The sequence below is a fragment of the Epinephelus fuscoguttatus genome, linkage group LG4, assembly GCF_011397635.1.
Source record: "Epinephelus fuscoguttatus linkage group LG4, E.fuscoguttatus.final_Chr_v1".
Taxonomy (NCBI): Eukaryota; Metazoa; Chordata; class Actinopteri; order Perciformes; family Serranidae; genus Epinephelus; species Epinephelus fuscoguttatus.
The window spans coordinates 7,003,869-7,026,506 of NC_064755.1; the positions used below are offsets into that span (position 1 = coordinate 7,003,869).

Here is a 22,638-nt window from a genome sequence, read left to right on the forward strand (position 1 = left end):
TTCTTTAAGTGGAAGGCATGGCTTCAGGGCCTTGTGTGGTTCAACATCTGCCCTGATGAAGTATCCATGACACAGACAGTAAATCTCTACCAGGGTGTGGTAGGGTGTGCTTCTCTCTCTTCGCAGTAACTCAGCCTACCTGAGTCCAAACTTGATCTGGTGGAATTTATCAAGACTGAACACCAGCTAATGGCCCCCGAAGGCTTTAATATATATTACACACTGATATGAACATGTTGACCAAACACATAACATATTGAAGCCCAAACGGTAGTGCTAGACAAAAGGTTTAAACATACCACAACTGAATATCAAGACAATGGAAAGACACGTCCATGCCACTTCATCGCAAATTTCTGGGTGCAGTTTACATTCTGCAATTTCAAATTCATATATGGTAGATATTTTACAAGCTGATTCTAGTATGGTCAGACTTAATATGTTTAAACTCAACTACAGTGTGGCAATGTGGAGCAGAGTTATTATAGTTTTGTACTTTTTATTAGTTCTTATTTGTATTTCTTTTTTTTTTTCTCTTCTTCACAACTTGTCTGCATTGGTCTTCATAGCTTAGCACCACAAAAGGGTGTAAGCTTTTTATGAAGATTGATGCACTGTTAATCTTGCAGTCAAGTATTTTATACCCATAATGCGTGGTTGTGACCGTCACCCACCCTCCCTGGAGACTAGCCTAACAGCCTTTATTGGAAAAACTTCCTAATATGAGTCAGAGAGGGCCGTGATACACCAAAGTGTGTCAAGGGGGAAGTAAGGAAACAAGCAAGGGGGAGGGGGCAGGTGCTTAAGTCCTGAGTTGTATAGTGACAGTGCATGCGGAGAAGAAGGAGGAAAAACAAACAAACAAATAAACAAACAAACAAAAAAAACAGAGGAGAAACAGGCAGTGTAGCTGATGTATTGTGGCCTTGAGGTGGTTGTGCTCCATGCAGATTATCAAAAATAAACATATACATGTCTACTATACTGTACTGAAAAACAAAAACAAAAAAGAAGTCTATACTGAACACCAAAAATGTGAGAGTCTTGGTGGAGGGGGAAAGCCCGATTGTAGAGAAGAGCTGCCAGCGCAGTGTGGTAGGTTTGAGACGCAAGTGGGCCCCTTTGAGTGATCCCATTGGTTCTTTGTGATGCGTGACAGAGCTGAAGTATCAAACATGCATGCGTGTATTTGAACCCTCCCAATGTGTTTATGAAAACCATCACCATTTGTATTTCTTTTTTAATTTTTGTTTTCAATTCAGTTTAGTTTCAGTTAGTTTCCAGAGTGGGTTTGCTCATTTCAGTTTAGTTTTTACTGCTGCGACAGCAACGCCATGGCTGGTGTTGTTTTCACCTCATCGGTGTGTGTGTATGTGTGTGTGTGTGTGTCATCATAGCAAAATGTGTCATAGGTGACACCAATTGTAGAGGGAACTACCACAGAAGCAGTTCTAAGTATTTTCCTAGGTGCTTATAAGTCTGTCTGTCTGTCTGTCTGTCTGTCTGTGGACAGCTTATGTCAATGCAATTGAGTCACAAGCCACTTTTACACTGCCTGTTTGAATTTGTGCTGACTTGCTGTTCTGTATAAAAGGTACAATCACAAAAAATAGGCAGATAGGGAGAAGAAAAGGAGTCACTGCCCCCATACTTTACGCCCCTGGCCCACATTTGTTTTAACAGACCACAGTTTTGCAGCAGAACAGATCCCATCACAAGATGGTCTCTAGTTATTGTTTAAAAATGTTAAGTTTTATTTTAGTTTCTATTAGTTTCAGAATTTTTTTCATTATTGTATTATGGGGATATTTGTCAGGGGCAAGATTTAGGTAGTTCGAATAAATATAACAATACAAACACAATGCTTTGTGAAGGCAACTGACTCACAGTCATGTAGATATCACAGCCTCAAAAATCCAAGCTGACAAGACTCGAACTGAAATAAAATTAAAACATTTCCCATATGTTTTCATTTTATTTTATTTTTTCAAGTACACAGTATCGGTTTCACTAGTTGTATTTTTTTCTTCTTCTAAAGTCTAGTTTTTATTTTTATTTCAGTTACAAAAATGTTTTTTCAAATCTAGTTTTAATTTTTAGTTCGTTAAAAATAAAAATCCTGGTGTTTAGAAGGCTGTAGTAAAATAAACACAGTAACGATAATCGAGCAATTTGGGGGACACTTGACATCACTAATTCTAAAATCCAGTTAAATACATTACATATACTGTTGTCCAGGACGGCCTGAAGTGATGTAGTAAATCAAAGAGTAGGGTAAAACATCAATCTGTAGGAGGCCTAATTATAAGGTAAAAAGGCATGTGGTAAAATCAGTAGTATATTAATCATTCTTTCTCGTCCATACAATGAGTTATTTGAATACCTTGTCTCGCCTGATACTAATAGCCTATGATGCACACCATAAATTACAGGTTATGCGGTTTTATATCAGCCCTTAAGGTTAGTACAATCTACCTGAGTGACATCACTTTCTTCCCTCTTAACAAACTCACCCACACGTTGCATCAACGGCTTGTCATTAATCATCTCCTATTCACTCCTTCCCTGGAAAAATGGTGTGGATGGTGGCAAACTACATCATTTCCAGTGCAATGAAAAGAAAACGAGTTCTCTTGAAGTCTCTGCGCCCTCCTCCATGTTTTTTCTTTTTTTTTTTTCTGAGCGCAGAGGGGAGGAGGCGAGGTGAGGTGGAGAAGGAGGGGTGGGGTGAGCGTGCGCCCTCGGCAGACAGTCAAGCGCAAAAGACACACGGCTCATCCGCTCGCCTCCCCATTGACGTCAGTCCGGTATCACATGAACGAGCAGGGACCAATCGGCACGGCGCTGCCGGAGAGTGCTGGCTCCTTTACACCAAGATAGGGGGAAAAGACTGAATAAAAGGAAACCGTGCCAGTGAGCCTGTACTGACCACAAAACCCCACGGAGGAGCCTAGAGCCGCCGCCATTGGATATTTTCACCCGTTTTCTTATTATTCCCATGCGTTCCTGGCTGTGGATTATTCTGTTTGGCACTGGGGCGGACGGAATGGATAAGGCCATGGCCCTAACATATTGAATAGCTCGTTGGTGGTGGGGGGGTGGAGGCGAGACGCGCACCGTGGAGACAATTTATGGGGCATTGTGCGAGGAGGAAAATGGTGGATTATTTGCACTGTATCATAAAAACCTTCCTCCGTTTGGATATTCTGCCATAAGACACTGTTTGTGGCATTTCTGCGCCTGTCTCGGCCGTGTCTACAGTAACTCAGGTCGTGTTATAGCGGTTGGTAGGTAGGTACCCCCCCTCCAGCTCGATCCGAACGACCTTATCCATTTCTATTTTTTTTTATATACATGTAGGATTCTTGTGTCGTTTCGACGCCTTCGCCCTCCCCTCCCTGAGAGTAACATTTGGAAACAATAAACTGTTGGATTACTGAACTATGGATTTCACCAGCGGCAGCGGCGGCGGCGGGGCCAACGAGCTGCACAACAACCAGTTTTATCAGTGCGAGGAGAACAAGCCTCTGCTGGGGGAGATGTCGGAGGGGAATAATAACACCAAGCTGAGCGCAGGGCCGTGCAAGAGGTCCCTGCACCACTGCAGCAGCAGCGGGATGCGATACAAGCTGCTGCACGAGGGGGACATCCAGGTATGCGTGGTCAAACACCCCCGCACCTTCCTCAGCAAGATCCTCACCTCCAAGTTCCTGCGGAGGTGGGAGCCGCACCACCTCACGCTCACAGACAGCAGCCTGACCTCGGCCACCGTGAGTTGCTTTCTAGCCTCGCGTGTGTGTGTGTGTGTGTGTGTGTGTGTGTGTGTGTGTGTGTGTTTGGTGTGTCTGTATAATATGCTGGGTTTCACATTCCTCAGGCAACTTTGGTGTTTGTCTTTTCTTGTCTGGACGCAACAGACGCACGCTGAGATTACGCACAGTCTGTTGTTGACGCAGTTTATAAGAAGAAGGCAGCGTGTTATTGTTTTTATGTTCCCCTCCGCTGATATTAGAATAGCTGTTGCCGAGGCCTCCGCCCCCACATCCCCTCCTCTCCATCACTACCATGTGCAACACCTTCTCACCGTACCTGTGACCCGCGGCCCTTTGGTTCTCACACTGGGGTGCAGGGGATGCACAACATCCCTTGAAGTGGAGGTTCCTAAAGTGTGTGCATGTGTATATGTGTCTCCAATGGACTATTATTTGGCCTCAGGAGGCTTTTAGTAGGTCTAAACTCTTAATCTAAATTATTAAACAACAAAGATCTTCTCTTATTAGTCCCTAGAAATAAAACCCGTCAGCAGGGGGTCTGATGGGCCTGTTAGGTGTGTGACATGAAACCAGCTGAGAACCCCTACTGCAGCAGCAGCAGCAGCAGCCTGCATCCCCAGCACAAACTGGTGTTTTTGTGTTGCTCCCTGCCTGTCTTGAGAAAGGAGAATGTGCCATCTTCAATGATACTGGTGTTATTGTTACTCTTACAATCTTAGAGGCAAGTTTAGCTTTAATGTGTGGATTCTTTCACTGTAGATCAGTTGTTGGGTTACTCAATGCATCCCTGCAATGCTAACAGGCTTATATGTCAGCATAAATATATGCATGGATATTTTAACCAATAGTTGAGTGATAAATGCAAAGGAGAAGTGACTTAAACTCTGCTTGGTTATCTATCTATCTGTCTAACTATCTATCTATCTATTGATCTATTTTTTTTCAGGACATCAGGATCCATTTTCCCCTCAACATACAATATCCTCATTATTTGAACATATTAACTATACACATGCCCCAGCCTGAAGGAGTAATAGACTCAGTGTAATTATTAACCACAAAAGGAGCCATGCCTATGGTAATCAAATGTAGTTGTTATTAATTGAGCAGAATAATACCAAAATAATAAAAGCCTTTATTTCCCCTTCTGTTATTATCAACACCTCTGACATTTTCCACAAAGCCAGGCCCACTGTTTTATCAACACACCTTGGTAGAGGCTTTTTGGATGTGTGCCTATCACACCCAAGCGGGGTGTGCTGAACTGCTTACTGCAGTGTGTGATGTCTCGGAGACTGTTATTATTGCAGAAAAGTGGACGTAGTTGAGGGTCATTGCACCCGAATGTGGTTTACCTGCTTGTTTGCTGTTGATATATGGCATTTTAGTCCACTTTAAATCTCAATAATTTAGCTCAGTTAATTGCACACATTATGAATAAGAATACAAGTTATTAAAGGAACCTTTTTATGGGAAAATGCTTTTCTTAAAATATAAATGGATTCAATGGTCCTTCACAGTGATCCCTGACTGGAGTTCAGTTTAATCTTCTCTTTATTTTTCACTACCCATGATTACGTTCTGATCACTAGTATACAGGTGCTAGTTGTTGTGGGTGTAACACAATGATGTAAGTCAGTGATGCACTGAAAGGCTATTTCATTGTGAATCAATGAATCTATGAGACATGTCTTGGTAGACAACACTTGATCATGAGGCATTAGGTCATGGAAGCTTCCTTGTGGTGACTAAATAACAGTGTAAACACACCATACTGCTTTATGAATCACATGGTTTACTTTGAGGTAGTTTTCAGTAGATTCTTCTGGTGTACAGATTGCATGTTAAGAAGCCGATTGGTATATTTGTCCCCAGCAGTATATTGGCTCTGGTGCTCCATGTTAGCTTGTTAGCACACACTAGCTTATGTTAAACTACCTGATGGCTGATTGCTTTCTTGTAGTTCCTGTTTGATAACACACATCACGAGCTCAGTTTTACTGCTGACTTTTTGGCATCACTTTCAAAGTAATAACACACAGCCTGCTGATTAGTTTAATGATTAATGGGATATTATTTAAGGCTAATAAGGTAGACTGCATGTAAACATTTTAAAATGACCAGTGCTGAGTGATGGCTTCGATATTACCACCTTAGTACACCAGATTTCTTCCTAGCATTCAACAAGAGAGTACATTTAAACCTGTGATAAATCAACCCCAATTGCCAGAATAACTGTTAGCATTGGGTGTTTCTGCAAACCACGGATATGTAACTGTACATTATTAGCAGATATGTTGAAACTTCACAATTCAACAATGCTGTGGTTAATGTGGGTATAGATTTAGGCACAAAAAACTAGAAAAAGTTCATTTTTTGGCTTAACATACCCAATATGGTGGCACAGCCACCGTTGGACATGCATTGATGGCTCACTAAGAAACACCCACTCTTGGGGACACAATCACCATTGGAAACACAGTAGTAGCTTGCTAAAAACAACCAGTGCTGTTGTTTGTTGGTCTTGTTGGTCTCAAACAGTAGTCTGCAGCTGTGGTGCCTAGGTGTCACGCCATCCACCATCCCCTCCATCTCCTGATGACATAGTCAGCTCATTTACATGTAATCCCAACAGTGTAACCTTGGAATGTTGATATCATACGTCTGAAACGTACAAATGGAACGTATCTGTGATTTGCCAAAAAAGGTACAATGCCGACTGATTTCCATAACTGTTTGGCGCAGCAGAAACAAATCGTAAACACAACATTGCCATACACCTGTTTTAGGTCTTAAGTTTAAATGCCAAACCTGTTAGTAAACACTTGTTTATGAACACATTCAGCAGATATGGAGCATTTGGAGATGTGTTTCTGGCCACAATATAAGCCCAATATTCACTCTCTTTTTAGCTCTGTTTTTGGTGTCTTCCAATTCCTAAAGGAAATATCCAGCCTTTTAGCTGCAAAATGCTTCACTATGTTATTAGCCAGTCTCTTAACTGTGTCTGCTGTTTCAGCCTCAGCAGGTAGTGTTAAAATGTTCAAAATATTAAATTAAGAAGGCACACTATATGGTCAAAAGTGTATGCTGTTGTATCATCATGATTGGAGCTTTATATTTTGCTAAGCATTTCTACCCAAGGCTTATTCATTTCAGTTGCCAATTTTCAATGACCTTAGCAGTAGCTTCTCTGTCTATGGAGAGAAATTTTATGATTTCTCCTGGTTCTCTCAAGGAGTGTTCTGGTAGGATAATTTAGATTGGCTGTGTATTATGGATTCAGACCAAACCATACAGCTAACAGTGTTGAGTAGAACGCATGACACCAAAACTCAACTTTGTGTACGACGTGTATGTTGGCTGTTGAAAAGATCAACTGCAGGAGTGCCTTCCACAGTAGGGAGACAAGTATACAGAACGGATTCTTGAGAAGCGAAAGAAGAAGCTGCTCTCTGTACAGCGATTGTATATTTACCAAGTTTCACTTTTGTGAGGAATCAGCTTGTATGAAACCGATGATGTTGAATGTCAACGCAGTCAGTGTCTGCATTGGTCAGACATGACATGCAGCCGAGTTACATCTGGCAGACACATGGCCGATAGGTAGCTACCATCCATTCCGCCATTTCTCATCTCATATGATCTACATGTGTGTTATAGACCAAGTTAGACTCTTGGTTGAGTGATAGCAACTTAGGCAAACACTATTTTGACAGGAATCTGTGGGTCTGTTGTGTATATTTGAAAGAATTCACAGTTCTAATTAACATCCAGTGGCTTAACAACTCGCTGTTTGGGGGTTTTGTATTTCTCTGGTCACATTACCTCAATGTGGTTTCAAGTGGCGTGCTGTGAGCTCCACTACATATCAGTGATTCTTTATTGATTGTGGTTGCAGTAGGAAACAGGGCAAGCCTTCGAACTTTGGACAGTCAACGGCAGCCCTCAGTGACAGCCAGGAAATCATCCCTGTGGGAGCAGGAGTTAGGCAAAACCCTATTTCTACATCTCTTAAGTCACAATTCATGGAAAGCATTTTGCATTTTTGGCCTTAAATGCTCATTGCTGTGGTGCTTTTGTAATGCCCCTCCCCAGGGTCCCTTGTCACTCAAACAATGAAGGGTGTATTTTTCCAGTGAATTTGTATTGTTGAAGCTTAAACTACCTCATCTGTTTACTCCGAAACAAACCTGAAATGGCTACTTGACAATGTCACAAGCAGCTAATGTAAAAGCTTTCAAAGACTGGACATCCTATTTGTGTATTGTCAGTCGAGAAGGTAGCTCAGTAAGCTCTTTATTTGGCACACCTTTGTAGTCTAATGCAATCCAACACAACAGCTCTGCCATCACTTCTAACTTAAGGAGGCTGGCAATGTTCAGTTTGTGTTTATGCTGTAATAGAGGTACTAATAAGTCAACTCGGGTACACACACACACACACACACACACACACACACACACACACGTATGTTAAGGGTGGGGGACAAAATCGATACAACAAAGTATCGCAATATTTTTGCATCACAATATCGTTTTAATACAGGGACTCTTAAGCATAGATTTTTTTATTATGTAAATTTGAAATATTACAAACACAAATTAAACTTCTTGTAGCCTACTAGATAATAATATCGATTTTCAGAGTCCACTAGATACAATTTGCTGCAATAAAAATGATTGAAGTGAGATAAACAGTCAGAAAACTGAACAGATGTTGGCAAAGTTTTCCATCGGGAACATAATTTGCAGTTGAATAAAGGTAAAACATGATAATGTATTGCAACATATGTATCGCAATACTCAGCATATCACAACGTGTTTAAAAAAGTATTGTGATAAAATTGTATTCTGGGGCTTCTGGGGATTCCCATCCCTCATATATGTTAATTGTTGAAGTTGTAGTTAGTGGTGTGGTCATTCTGGATTGCATTAGAGGTGTTACTCATGTTTTGTTCACCCCATTTACATATATGATGGGGCAGAATATTAGAAACACCTCTCAATATGATGTAGTCTAGTGCAAGATCAGCTGAATTCCTCTGACAGTGTCAGCAAAATCTGAACATTATATGCTATGCTATGCTATAAAGTAGAATTTATGGCAGAGCTGTAGTATTAGATTGTATTAGATTGTACAGGTGTATCTATTAAACCATTAAGTGTGGCCTAAATATTTATTCATGTGAACTGTAACAAATAGCTGGAGGTGTCAAAGATCCACTCATAACAATTGTTAGTAAAAATATAAATCAACAAGTGCTGTGCTTTTTTTTAACCTGGTATTTCTGCACAGTTGATGATGATTAGGTTACACTAATAACATTATACTGTTCCGGTGGTGGCTACGTAGGATTGCTTCTGACTTGTGTGATCCAAACATTCCCAATAACTCCACAGCCTTTTTAGGTCTAAAGAGAAAAATGTATTGATAAAAGATAGATGCAATCATTTCCAACATGTACAACATGTTCTTATCTAATAAAATATTCTGCTTCAACCCATATTTTTTTTTTAAGCCTTTCAAAAACAACATTTTCACTGCAGCTGTATTAAGAGGGTGGCATAGCAGCAATCTAACGCCACCATAAATTACATTTATTCATTAAAGAAAGGTGATTAAAAAAAAGACTAACTCACTTAATCCGCTGAATCACTGTATTCAAATTAAGGATTCTGTTTGAGGATTATTTTGTCTTTTGTCATTTGAAAACCTCAAAAGAAGCTTCAAATGTAAAAAAAAAAAAAAAAAAAAAAAAAAAGACATTCTTTACAGCCCTACCTATGAATATGTGTCCACTTTCTTTCCCTGGTTTTAGAGGCTGCATTACAAAGTTAAAGTTATAACATTTTCTGAACTTAACAGATTGTTTTAACCTTTCTATAGTGTTTCTTTACCCAATTAGTCATTACATAGCCACTACCAATGATTATTTATCAAAAATCTCATTGTGTAAATATTTTGTGAAGGCCGCCATAATCAACCATACAATATCGTCGCAATATTGATCTTGAGGTATTTGATTAAAAATATTGCGACATTTGATTTTCTCCATATTGGCCAGCCCCAGTCCATTTGAGACAATTCTGCAGCCTATACGAGTTAGGTCTAGTGCCAACATTCAGTGCCAAAGCAGAAGGTTGTGTGACAACCAGGCGTGTAGCACATCACACTTTTAATGGAGATGTCACAGATCTGCATTTTCCATTTGCACTTACCTGTAAGCACAGTCTTTCCCTAACTTTATCAAGAGTTGTAGTTATCTAAGTCTAAATATACATTTTACTGTAAGATATGCAAAAAAATTCCTCCGCACACTGACATGGACTTTACTATCGAAATTTAATGAAGGGAACAACGCGTTTCGCGTTTAGCGTCATCAGGTTCACCTTACCAGGTCTGACCTAAGCATTCTCAGGTGTGTTTAAATGCTTGCTGGTCACATGACCCATTTCGTTTTTTCTTTTTTTCTTTTTTCTCTTTTTTTCTCTTTGTCTAAGCAAGACTCAAAAAATACAAAAACAATACAATTACATACATCATGAAGTTGAAAAAATATGCATCAACCATGGTATAAGTTAAAAACATAAGAATTTCAATGCATGAATAACCCAGTCTACTTACACAATATTACACAAAGCGAGGATAAGAGGTAGAATTACTACAAAGAGGCACCATATGAATAATATACATTGATAATATATATCCTGCAATTCTATCCTTTACTCACTACTCCGCAGATGGTGCAGGCTCGACTTTCCTTACATAGGACAGTACAGTTTTCTTAAGCTTTCTTTTATGTATCCTTTCATTGATACATTTTACTGTATTGTATTTGCAAGGATTACAAGAACTTTGGTACTGAGTGGAGCAAAAAAAAAAAGAAACAAATCCTAGATTTTGCAGAACATTAATTGCTAATTTTGCCTGGCGATGGATGATTCCATTGAGAATGAAAGTTAATTCTTGACTGTGGAAACAATAGTTTGATCCCCCCCAAAAAATCTTAACTCAAAGTTCACTTTCTAGGTTTTGTTTTTTTTTTAGCAAATCTTGAGGTCAAAAAGTTTAGCTGTGGATATGTGGGGTCTACCTACCTACCTACTTTAGTTGCCTAATGCTACTGTATAGTCTTTTTTATCAGTGTCTTTCTAAGGATCTCGCATGCTTATAAGGAGGTGCTTTATTGTTATTGCCTCAAGGAGACAAATGCTAACAGTCGCTGACTCCTGGGGCCTGGCTGTCATAAATTATCCCTAACCCTAAACCCCCGCAGACTAATGGAAATGTTGTTGTTCTGTGAGCTAACAATGCACTTCAATGCTTTTAAGCCATCAAGTGAATGCCATAAGCACTGTGCATTTCATTAACATAGTAGAGAGTATGAACATTACCCAGAATGGTGTCATTTATCATAAGCTGCCCTTTAGTGAACCATAGTCTGCTTTGTATTTATGACAGGAAACTGAATCTGACCTCAGTGGTAGATGATGCTAATGCTAATTCTTGTGTTTTGAATCAAGTCATGTGGGTGAATTATCCAGAGATTGTCTTGACTTGCGTGTTTGTGTGTGGATGGTGACACCCCGTATACAGCGATCATGTGTCTGCGACTTGGCTTGTCGACGATGTCACATATTCTTCGCTCTGTAAAGGCTGAAATATGAGGAAGAGGGTTTTATTCAGGGTGAAGCATGAATGTGCATTTCCTGAGTGGAGCTGTTGTGCTCTCTGTCGAACAGAGCGGTTATGTGGGCAGAAGAACAATGCTGACCCATTTGCCTTGCTCTCTTACAGAGAGACTCCTTCCAAAAAGGAGGCAAAGAGCGTTGACTCTGCGTCTCCAACAACATCCCCACGCACAGCAAATAATTGAGATGATTGTGAGAAAAGAGCTTTGTGAAAGTTAGCGTGGCTGCCAAGAGGGTTTCATTAGTTTCAGTAACAAAAACCTCATGAGTCCCGTTTCAGTTAAAGCAATGTTCGTTTTTCCAAATCTGAATTCCTACAAAATCGTTTTGTCCTATTATGAGACTTGTGTTGAAAATCATATTGTCAGTGTTCATTTCTTTGACTTTGACTAATTTAAGTAATGGACATACTGATGGGTGCTTCCAAAGTGTTTTTCTCTATGTGAAGACAGTAGTAGTGTGTGTGCGTGTGTGTATGAGAGAAAGAATTGTGACTCACTTTTCCTCATTTGACAGACCTGCCTGCCAGGACTGTAGTCAGAAACCTAACTTACATCACATTTGCGTAAGAAGGGCGCTAGTGCAAGTAAGCACTTCCTGTGTTGCGCCCCGCTCACAAAAGACCTGACATGAAAGGAATCTGGTTGTGCTGTGAGCATGAAGGGCTCATTATAGGTAGCAAGGCGAGAGACGGGAGCCTTTTAGAAATCAATCAGGGGAACTTGAGTGTCTTCTGGTCACGTCTGCAGTGCCTAATGATTACGTAAGAAGCCCCACCAAGCTATTTTAAAGATGGGACTTTTTCTAGTCAGGGTTGGTGTGATTCTCGGTGTCCATTTTGTTTTCACTGAATATCTTTCGGGTTTTAAATTTACAAGGAATATTCAATTCAAGGTTATCCGCACCATCACATTTGGCAGTATCTGAAAGGAAAGAGCAGTTATTACAGTATTTATGTATCTGATAAACATACTGGTTTTACCCTGCCAGTCTTTTTTGTGGCTTGATGTGTGGGAGGTGTGAAAGTTTCAAAGTAACAACGTATGGGAACAACAACCAAGAGCACTTTTTTCCCCACTGCAAAGGGCACAGAGTTCTCCACATCACGAAAGGAGCTTTAACCAGAAGTAGCTAAAACTGATCATAGTGGTTAGTAAAACATCCTGCAAAGCTAGAAGCTATTCTGTGTGTGAGTTAAACACCAGCAGGAAATGAATTGCTTTGTCGTGTGCCAGTATAGTGGCAACATCCAAACTGCCTAATCGGAGCTGAGTATGTAAAGTGACACGGCGTCATGTTTGCTGAACACAGAGGCACACAGAGGCCACAAGTGAATTTATAGGCAAATGATTAAAGCTCAAATATAATGTAACAGCAGCACAAGTTGAGAGAAAAGTAAGCAGTATCTATCTATACTCCTTTCCCACTGGACAAAAAAACCCAAAACAAAACAAACACTTAAACCTGCTATCATTTGGCTTTTGTCTTAAGTGGGAAAGGGCACAATTGGCATTCACTCCCATCAGCTCTGACAGGCTCAGACCAGCAGCAGTGGAAACATGAAAATCAGTCAGCACCAGCGTTGGGGAACCTACTTTAAAAGCATAGCTACCAATTACTTCACACTATAAGAAACTGAACTACAGAAATTGAGCTACCTTCAAGAAAAATCTAGTTTGGTAAAGCAAAGCTACTTAGAAAAAGCGTTTCAGACTACTTTGTTAAAAAAAAAAAAAAAAAAAAAAAAATTAAAGTTATAACAAAATATAACACAAAAAGTCACATGGGAGGAAAAAAGCCCACATATTCACAGGGCAAACATAAACCAAAAAATTAAACTACTCCACATATTATACTATTCCTGGGAAAGTGCAAGTAATGTCAGCATCAGAGTCCAGGTGGGAGTACTGCAACAAGCAGGATTACGTTGTTAGCCAGATAACTTCTAATATAGCATGCAACAGCTTCTCTCAACATTTGTTAATAAAGAGCAATAACTGTGGCCCAATGGCATCCATTTACAGTAAAGAAGTAATGGTAAAATAAATAAAAAAAATAATGTGAAATGTATAATGTAAAATAATGTCTTTCATGTTATGGGCCAATATTATTTGTAGTTTCACTTGTAAACTAAATAAAAAATGCCAAAAAGGTAATTTCCCAACCTCAGTCACTATGCAAATATGAATGGAGTTGAACCAACAGCAGGCTACAGCTAAAGATAGTTAAATTATAGTTTAATTACATGTAGTTCAACACTTTCCAACACTGGCCGGCACCAAGTTCAAAAGAGACACTTAATAAAAAGGAAAAGAAGTAACCACTGTAACATTTTTACTGCCTCCATGCTGCTTTCTACTGTTTACTAAAACTGTTTTCTGAAGCGTCTGTGATGTTAAACGTGACACATAGTAAAAACGAAAACAAAAAAAATAATCGGCATACTCGTTTACTGTAGAGCTGTGTACAAATCTGGTATTCTGGCAATGGGAATATTGTCTATTTTTAGTCCGTTACAAAAACCTGCATGCTTGAGCTATTTTTGGTGGAAATTAGGGTAAAAGGTTCACTAACATTGGCTAATATTAGCCACCATAAACTACTGCTCATACCAGACCAAGCATGCCTGTAGCATCAAAACCCCTGGGTGTACTGAATTGAACAATGGCACAATATATCGCTTATGAATTAAACTTTTCATTTGTAAGAAGAATAATATGTTAATTCCTTTCTCCAAATTGACATAGTCTTGCTTCGAGCAACTACGTGCCAATGAAAGTCAGCTACTTTTAACCCTTTGTGATAAATGCAGTACCACAACCAAGCTGTCAGGAAGTGATGAATCCTGAAACCCAGGAACGAGTTAGCATTTTAGCCCTCCCAGTTCCCTTGTCTTAAAGTCAATGAGTCAGATGCCTGAAATAAAGTCTGTGGTTAATACAAGCTAAAGAGACTTTCACACCTTGTTCCTCGACTCAAAATGTGTCAATGAATTCCCCACTCGTAAATTTTGAAGCTTTTATGTTTCTGATAAAGGTGGTTGCTAACATGGCTATAGTTTGTTTATACCCTAACATTAGCGTTTTACTTCTGGAGATTGCAATTAGGATTCTAAAATTAGAAGAGTGATGTTCATTTGTGAAGATTAATCTTGTTGAACAAAACGTGTGTCATAAACGTTTGTTTACCACAGAGCCTATTTTCTGTAATAGTCCAAAATCCAGTTGAAAAATCCCACAGGGTTTTTGATGTGGGAACCAGGGTGACGCTAACTTCCGCTCGGCCTACAAAAAAAGTCATCCCTGGAGCATTCTGTAGCTCTTCTCACTTCTATAAGAAAGTATTTAAAGTTTATACAACTGTGGTTGACTAACACAGCATGCAGTCTTGGTCTCCTATTAGGCCTCAATGCCAAAGTTGGCCCTAATCCGAAACCCCTTTTACACTGCCAGATTTTCGGCAAATGTTGGGCCATTTTGCCGGCAAGCTGCGTGACCAGTAACCATCAAATGATGGGGACAGTGAAGGACTTATTGTTAGAACTTATGAGAGAATCACCATAGGACTGACCAGCTGCAGCTTCCCTCAGAGCAAGGCTGTACGTCACACGCTGAGTTACACGTTTTGTTACTTGCTCACACCCCCCATTGGCCTGAAAAAGGCACATTCTGTATGAACAAAAGTAGGCAGCCGGCATTTTGCCGCACTCCCCAATTTTGTTTTTATACTGCCAATGCTGAAAGAAGACTGATTGGGCTTTCTTGCAAATTTGCACAATTCCTATTTAAAAAGGGCTTTAATCTCAGTCATCTCTAAACCGTGACACATGATGTGTGTGTGTGTGTGTGTGTGTGTGTGTGTGTGTGTGTGCGCACTAAAGCAGAATTAAAGGATGTTGTCAATAAAGTATAGATCCAGATCAGCATGTCACGCTGCTCCTCAAAGCAGAAGCAGCACAAGATAACTGTTAGTGATGGTATTGTTTTAATGCAAAGTAAAGGGAAGAGAAATGACATGCGGTGACTACAACCTATGAGCTCATACACACACACACACACACACATACACATATACAAGGCTCTGAAAGGTCCTGGGCAGGCCTCCAGGACAGACTGCAGTGCATGTTCATATTCAAATACTGGATCCTCCCAGTTTTGTTTGAACAATGCAGCCATTTGGCAAAGATTTGAGTTATAGTCAGGAATGATGGCGCTCTCCGCCATATTGATTTACGATATTTAGAATAGATTGGAATTGGACTCGTTCCCCTCATTCTGCCTTGTTAGTGTGTTTGCGAGTGATGGATAATGTGAAGGAAAACAGAGAAACTAAGAGAGTTTGCAAGGAACAAACTCTTGACAGGGAAGGGAGACTGCAGCCCTGCAGTGTCATACTCTGTGACTGTTTTTATGCCTCCATGCTGGCGACAGCCGTGGCCAGAGACATTATGTTTTTGGTTTGTCCGCCCTCCCATTCTTGTCTACAGGATATCTCAAGAACGCCTTAGTGGAATTTCATCAAATTTGACACAAATGACACACAAAAATGATCTGATTAGATTTTGGTGGTCAAAGGTCACTGTGACCTCACAAAACATGTTTTTGGCCATAACTTGAAGAATTTTTAAGCTAATATTGACAAAATTTTACACAAATATCTAATAGGATGATGTGAAGCCATTTTATATCTGAAAGATCAAAGGTCAACTTCACTGTGACATCATTATGTTCTTCAAAAACACTTTTCTGGCCATTATTCAACATCATGTCTCGGAACAGTAGGGGAAACATTGGTCAGATACTGAATTGGTGACACTAATCTTGGATATCCACCTTGAAACTGTGCTGATTGTATAGATCTGCTGCCAGGTTGAAGATGTCCACGAAGCATCCACCTTTCTTTGCAGAATATCTGTATTTAAAGCCCTTTTTACACAAAGATCAGAATATAGGTTCGCTACAAGGTCCTTTTTTATGCCTCCCTTGCATTTTAACACAGGACCAAATAGTGGCAGCATCATGCCGCCCAATGTGTGATTTTAGACAGCATGCTGGCATTGTGAAAGTATAAGAGGCATGATAGGCGTGACATGTAAGACAACATGCCAGACTCTAGTATGACTTATGACCTGTGTGTTGGCAGTATGTTGAAATTAACAAACAGTAACAAAGGCATTAACATGGTAATAACAATCATTTACTGTCCCTGTTATATGGTGGCTGATCTCGTCCTCTACTCAGAGGGTAATGGGCTTTTGGACCTTATTCTTTTCCCAATTAGCAGACATTTATGGCTGCTGTTATTATTTTTTTGACATAGCTGCTAACTGCTATCAGCTACTTTTTAAATCTTCTGGGGGTGGTTGCACACATAACACATCATCAAAATGTCACATCCATTTTGTCTATGGTCCCGGCCTGCCAGCTGTCCCCTTTACACTGACATTGTTTTGTTACTACCTCTGATGCTGGCTTAAAGGTGAGATACCGCTGATCCCCAGAGCTATTAATTACTGTCTGCTGTCATGGCAACAACTTTTTGTCCTATCCTGTTCCTTTGGTTGTCCACCATAAGCTCATTGGTTTTGCTGATACTGAGCTTCAGGTGATTGTTGTTGCACCATGTAACAAAGCTCTCCAACTCCTCTGTAAAAATAGTAATAAATGAAGACAGCATGTTTGTCATTGGAAATTTTTCATACATGACAATATAGGGATAATTTCCATAGCACCAAAAATATCCTTCATGCCTTCAGAGTCCTCACTGCATATATTCAATGAGTCTGGACAGACATGAATGTAAACTGCAACCTGACTGGTTGGCGGAGGCATACAACCGCGAGGCGGTGATTCTCGTTAGTCATGTTTTTAAGGGAAACTGTGGGTTGTTTTTAACCATGATGAAAAAAACATATTCAGCCAGGGCAGTGAGAAATCACACACACAGCACCCTTCTATAGTTGAGTGGTATGGTTGCACTGTGCCTACTAGTTTGTATGATTTGGTGATTTATGTGCATGTGTCTCACCAGCTTTAAAAGCACAAATTAGGTCTGCCATGGAGTTTCATTATATTTCTTTGTCCTTGCTTATGTAGCATAAGCTATAGCTTACAAGTGACACAGGCTTCTGAATAAATACAGAAGAAGAAAATGGTTGAAATTAGAAAACTAAATCCAAACTAGAACGAAACAAAGCCCACAAAGAAATGTTTTTTTTCCAAGGCTGCACTTTTGCTCAAATATTAATTTCAATCACAATTTTGGCTTCCCACAATTAAATGAACATTATTGACTGCAATACTGACAAAACTCCACTGCATATCAAATCAAGCTCTTCCAAAACCAACAGCCATAGCAGCTGTTATGCAGCTGTGTGCACACCCTGCAGTGAATGCCTGTGAAAAACTGCTCCCTCAAAATGAATCTTCATTTATTGTTAGAAAGTACAGTATTTTGGATTTAGCACAAGTGATGTTAAGCAAGAACAAATAATATGCAAAGAGTGCATGAGACTTTGAGCCGGCCACTGATGCCGTTTAACATTGATATTTGGGTGAATTTAGGCTGTGATGTTTTGCGACCAAAATTCAATGTCAGGACAACATCTAGTGCCAACGTCAATTTGATGTAGGATAAGGACGACAGCTGACATTGATATTTAATTGTTTTAAGTTATATTGTTAAGTAACCAAAATCAAACATCTTCCAAACATCTCATGTCAACATTATCTTGACATAGAATAATGACATTTAGTCGTAGTATGGGGAACAAAACCCAACGTCTGCAAAACATTGTAATGTTAACGCTCATACAATGTGAAATTTTAACATTGTTAGACATTAAAATAATCGTCAACCTGATTTTCATTGCAACCCAAATCCGATGAAAGAATCTAACGTTTTTCTGATGTCATATCAATGTGCGGTGCTAGCTGGGTTGTGGTTGCGCTGCAACACAGCTAACATGTTCAACCATCTGAAAAAACACCACAAACTGCAGTATGATGAACGTATGAGGGCTAAGAAGAACATCATAAAGTCCTGGAAAACTATTTTCCATTACAAGCCATTCTGCGTCTCACTGTTGTTTTGGACCACAGTCAACAGAACAGTAAGACAGTCTTCAGAGATGAGAATGAGCATGTATACAACAGAAACTGACAAAGATCACGAAACAAGTATTCGACGTTCACACGGGGGTCAGAGGTTCTAGCTTTTTTTTTAGCCTCATTAATTCAACAAGCTGCTGTCATAAATGATGTGTGAGATCTGTGGATTAAAGAAAAACTAAAAAGAAAAAGACAGAGAAAGTCAGGGTGGAGGAAGAGCTGAGTTAGTAATGAGAGGGTGATGTGGTGAAAGACAGTCAAGGAGAGGTTAAATGATGTTCAGCCTGCATGTGGGAACCAGAACTAGATTATGTGAACCCACAGTTCATCGTACGTGACACATTTAAACTATCACACCAAGTCAACACTGCTCTCGTCTCATTGGCTGTCTTTTAAAACAGTCTGTCATTACCTTTGGTGGAGGCTTCGATATTAGTCATTAGCAGGGACCCTATTTGAGTTCAAAAGTTCGGCGCTACATATCAGACCAATCGTAGGCCCTCTGTATGGGAAAAGTTAAGATGATCATGTGACACCAATAAATTTACTATTTTGAATATTTGTTAGATTTCTTCTTTGCTGTTTATTTAAATCCATGTTGCTCTACTGTCAATAAAACTCAACACTTCCTACAGATGTGTTAAATTAAAATCCTGAAGGCTTTTGATGTTAAATATCTGTGCAGGAAGCACTGAGTTTTATCGACAGAAGCTTAAAGGGATACTTTGCTGATTTACAGGCAGGTTTGTACTATAACAGTGTGTTTAACTGTGTTAAACTTGCTTTCATCTTGCCAGTGCCCAAATCTTCCTGCTCATTTGACAACCAAAATCTCAGCTGGCTCAAGGGCTGTTGCATGAACTACAGATTGTACTTCCTCATTTTTTTACACCTGTGGCCACCACGGACACAAAAAGCATAGAACTGGATCGAGAGAGAGACCTGCCCCTCTCTCTCTGTCTCTCTCTGTCTCTCTCTGTCTCTCTCAAACTTGGATTAAACTGTGAAACTAGGCAGCGCTGATCAAAAATCAACCAAACCATGAACCAACCATTTTAGTGTACTGTTTAACTGTAATAAGAGTGTTTGTAACCAGCCGGCTGTCTTACTGTTTTCAGATGAGCAACACCTCCCACCAGTGGGAGCATTTATAGACCTAATCACCATGACATCATGCTAATTGCCACTCTAGACAACTGTCAATTGTTTTGAATTGCGGAGATGCGGAAAATTGGTAAACTTGTTTATTTCTGTTGTCTTTTCAGAACTGACTGTAACATTTAAAGATATATAGTTAAACATTGTGGACTGTTCTTTCTCATATTTCTGCCATGCTTATTGTATGTACTGTGTTGCTTTGCTAGCGTCTTTGCTAAACCAAATTCACCAGCATTAAAAGCTAAGCAATGTACTGCTGTGGATGGGGGGCACAGCAAAACATATTTCAGCCACTTTCAATGACCTGCCTAAAATAGTTAATATCAGTTTAAGTGTACGTTATATTTGGACTATTTTCACCACTTTACCTTACATGCTAACTGATCAAGGCAGCAATAGACCAGTAACTCCTGTGTTCCAAATTGTTTTTGTCAGTGGAGTCTGGTGGCTTTGAGATAACAGCCTTGGTTCCCCTGTTGAAAAGGGCTGTCTGACAGCAAGGTAAAGCTGTGAAAATATTGAAAATATAGCTCACCCTTAGCTGATATAATTTGTTTTACGTTTGCCTTCTTCTTATAGGTGGCTAAAAACGAGCCAATGAAGGCAGTGCATGCTTAGTGCTGTTTAATTTAATGTATGTGATGCAGGGATTTTCTACACATAAGTTATTTTTAACAAACACTGTTTTTCGGTCTGTTGGTGTGGTGCGGAGCAATGCATTCTTCTATTTGTAGTTTTTGTTGTTGTTGTTTTACCTACCTGCCACAGCCTTTTTTCTCTGTTTTCTCCAGTCGTGTAGCACAAGTTGCATAAGTATTTGCATCTTTCTTATAAAAACAGACACACAGAGCAGCAATGATGAGTGTACTGATAGTGTTTTGTACTCTACATTTATCTTAAGATTGTGCGTTGACAGCAAGGTGCAGCTACAGCAAATAGAACAGGACCAAATCAACATGTACAACATGTAAAAATAAAACATGTAAATACAAAAAAACTTGAATATAAGTCTGTTTTGTTTAAAAAAAAAAAAAAAAAAAAAGGCCTCATAAATACACCCACTATTATTAAAGTTAACACTAGCTGCATGGCTGTTTGGCCTCAAATGTGTTCCAAAAGTGACTTTAGTTTTAGTTTGTAGCATCCAAAACACTTGCCATCTTTTTTTTTTGTTTTGTTTTTTTCAAATGTGTAAATTGGAGTGTAAGCCAGTTGTTGAAAAAGGCTCAAAAGAGAACTGTGAGTGTTGTATTGTCCTGCCTCCTTATAATGACGTCTTAAGCTCATTCATCTATGGCCCTGCCAGACCACAATGAGATGTGAAACCATGGCCTAACTTTGAGGAGCCACCCTTTAAATGTCACACTGGCCAAACCAGACTCTTATTTAAAAAAAAAGTTTCTCTTTCTTTTTGTGAGCCATACTTTTAAGCTGACTTTAAGTTGTATGATACGCAACAAAAGCATTCATCTGTCCAGTTTTCAGTATTTTAGAATGTGAAAAAGGAATGCAAATGTGTCCCTAAAATGCAGTCAAGCTAAGGTTAAATTGTTAAAATGCAACATCAGTCTGATGAATGAAATGATATGCTCATGCAGACTCATGCTGAACAGTTTTGGAGTTACTCCTCAGTATCTCTGCACTTAATATTTTGGTCTGACAAGTTGTTTTTCCTTCCATCTGGTAGTGTTAACTCTGGTTGTGTTTAGCCCTTGTGAAACTCATGTTGTTTCATATCTACTCAGCAGTTCAGTTGCAGATTGACTGTGTGTCTGTGGAATGTTAAAACATGAACATGTACGTATAGTTTTACATCACTAGAACTAGAGCTTTGTGGTAAACAATTTACTTACTTTTGATTTAAATAACTGAACAGTGGAAAGATATTTAGGCATGTGATTTACTCTGTGTTTGTGCACATCTGCCACGTGTCAAAATACTGAACGTTGACCTGCTACTACAGAGAATAACCATGGCTCACAGCAGTACAATGTTAAGGCTCATTTCCCAATATAACCTCCCTTGATAACCAGAGCTGTACATGCAGGGTTCTTTTCCACAATCTGATTTATAGTTTTGTTTGAGCTAACATTATATTTGGATCTAAGTGTGGAGTTACTTACATTTTCCAGCTGTTGCACTCCCATTCACTTAGGCCCAGTGGTGGACTGGGCCTAAGGGAGCTGATGCTACTCCCTCTACACCCACTATTATTGTTTCATTGGTTTTGTCACTGGTCTCATTTTTTTTTAACTTGCTGCTGTTGTGTTGTTAACATGGTTTAGTTTGCTGCTGCGATTTTTGGTGGCAGTGGTTGCTGTTTGGTTGTTCCTGATTTTCACTGGTGCCATTTTTGGGCATGAGATTTTTTTGTATTGTGGTTGTTTTTGCTGTTTTGTTGTGGTTAGTTGTCGCCATTTTTGTGTGTTTAGTACATGCTGATGTCACTCTGTAAAGTTGCTAAGTATTGACTCTTTTGTTCACAATCCAAGAGTTCTTTATTTTGTATTCAAAGGCCTGGGATACTTAACCTATCGAGCTTTTAAAGTCACGTATTGACCACATTCCACTGCAAGTCTGTTAGTAAGAATAACAAAGGAAAAAAAGTATATCCAAAGTCTTAAAGCTCTAGGACTTTCTAGCTTTTCTAGCCAGCTTTCTAGGACTTGTCCCAGTTAAATTAGCTGTAATTATAGCGTTGAATTGCCTGATGTTTATTTGATGTTGTATTGGGCAGTGAATAATTATTTTTAGCATCAAGCATCCATTATTCATTTTTAATTTAATCAATTTATGTAATTGATCAAATAATCATTTAGTCTTCAATTGTTATGACTATTGCCAGTCACAAGTTATCTTCATATCACTTTTTTTGTTTGTTTGTTTTGTTTTGTTTGACCAATA

General features: G+C 39.4%; 1 protein-coding gene across 1 annotated transcript in view; it reads left to right on the forward strand.

Moving 5' to 3' along the window:
* The first annotated feature begins 2,800 nt into the window (after positions 1-2,800).
* LOC125887084 (c-Maf inducing protein) overlaps positions 2,801-22,638 on the forward strand; it is a 57,589-nt gene continuing 37,751 nt past the window's right edge. Inside the window, exon 1 of the mRNA XM_049573610.1 lies at positions 2,801-3,770. Within this exon, the coding sequence (XP_049429567.1) occupies positions 3,444-3,770 (327 nt within the window). The 5' untranslated portion in view covers positions 2,801-3,443. The remainder of the gene's footprint in view (positions 3,771-22,638) is intronic.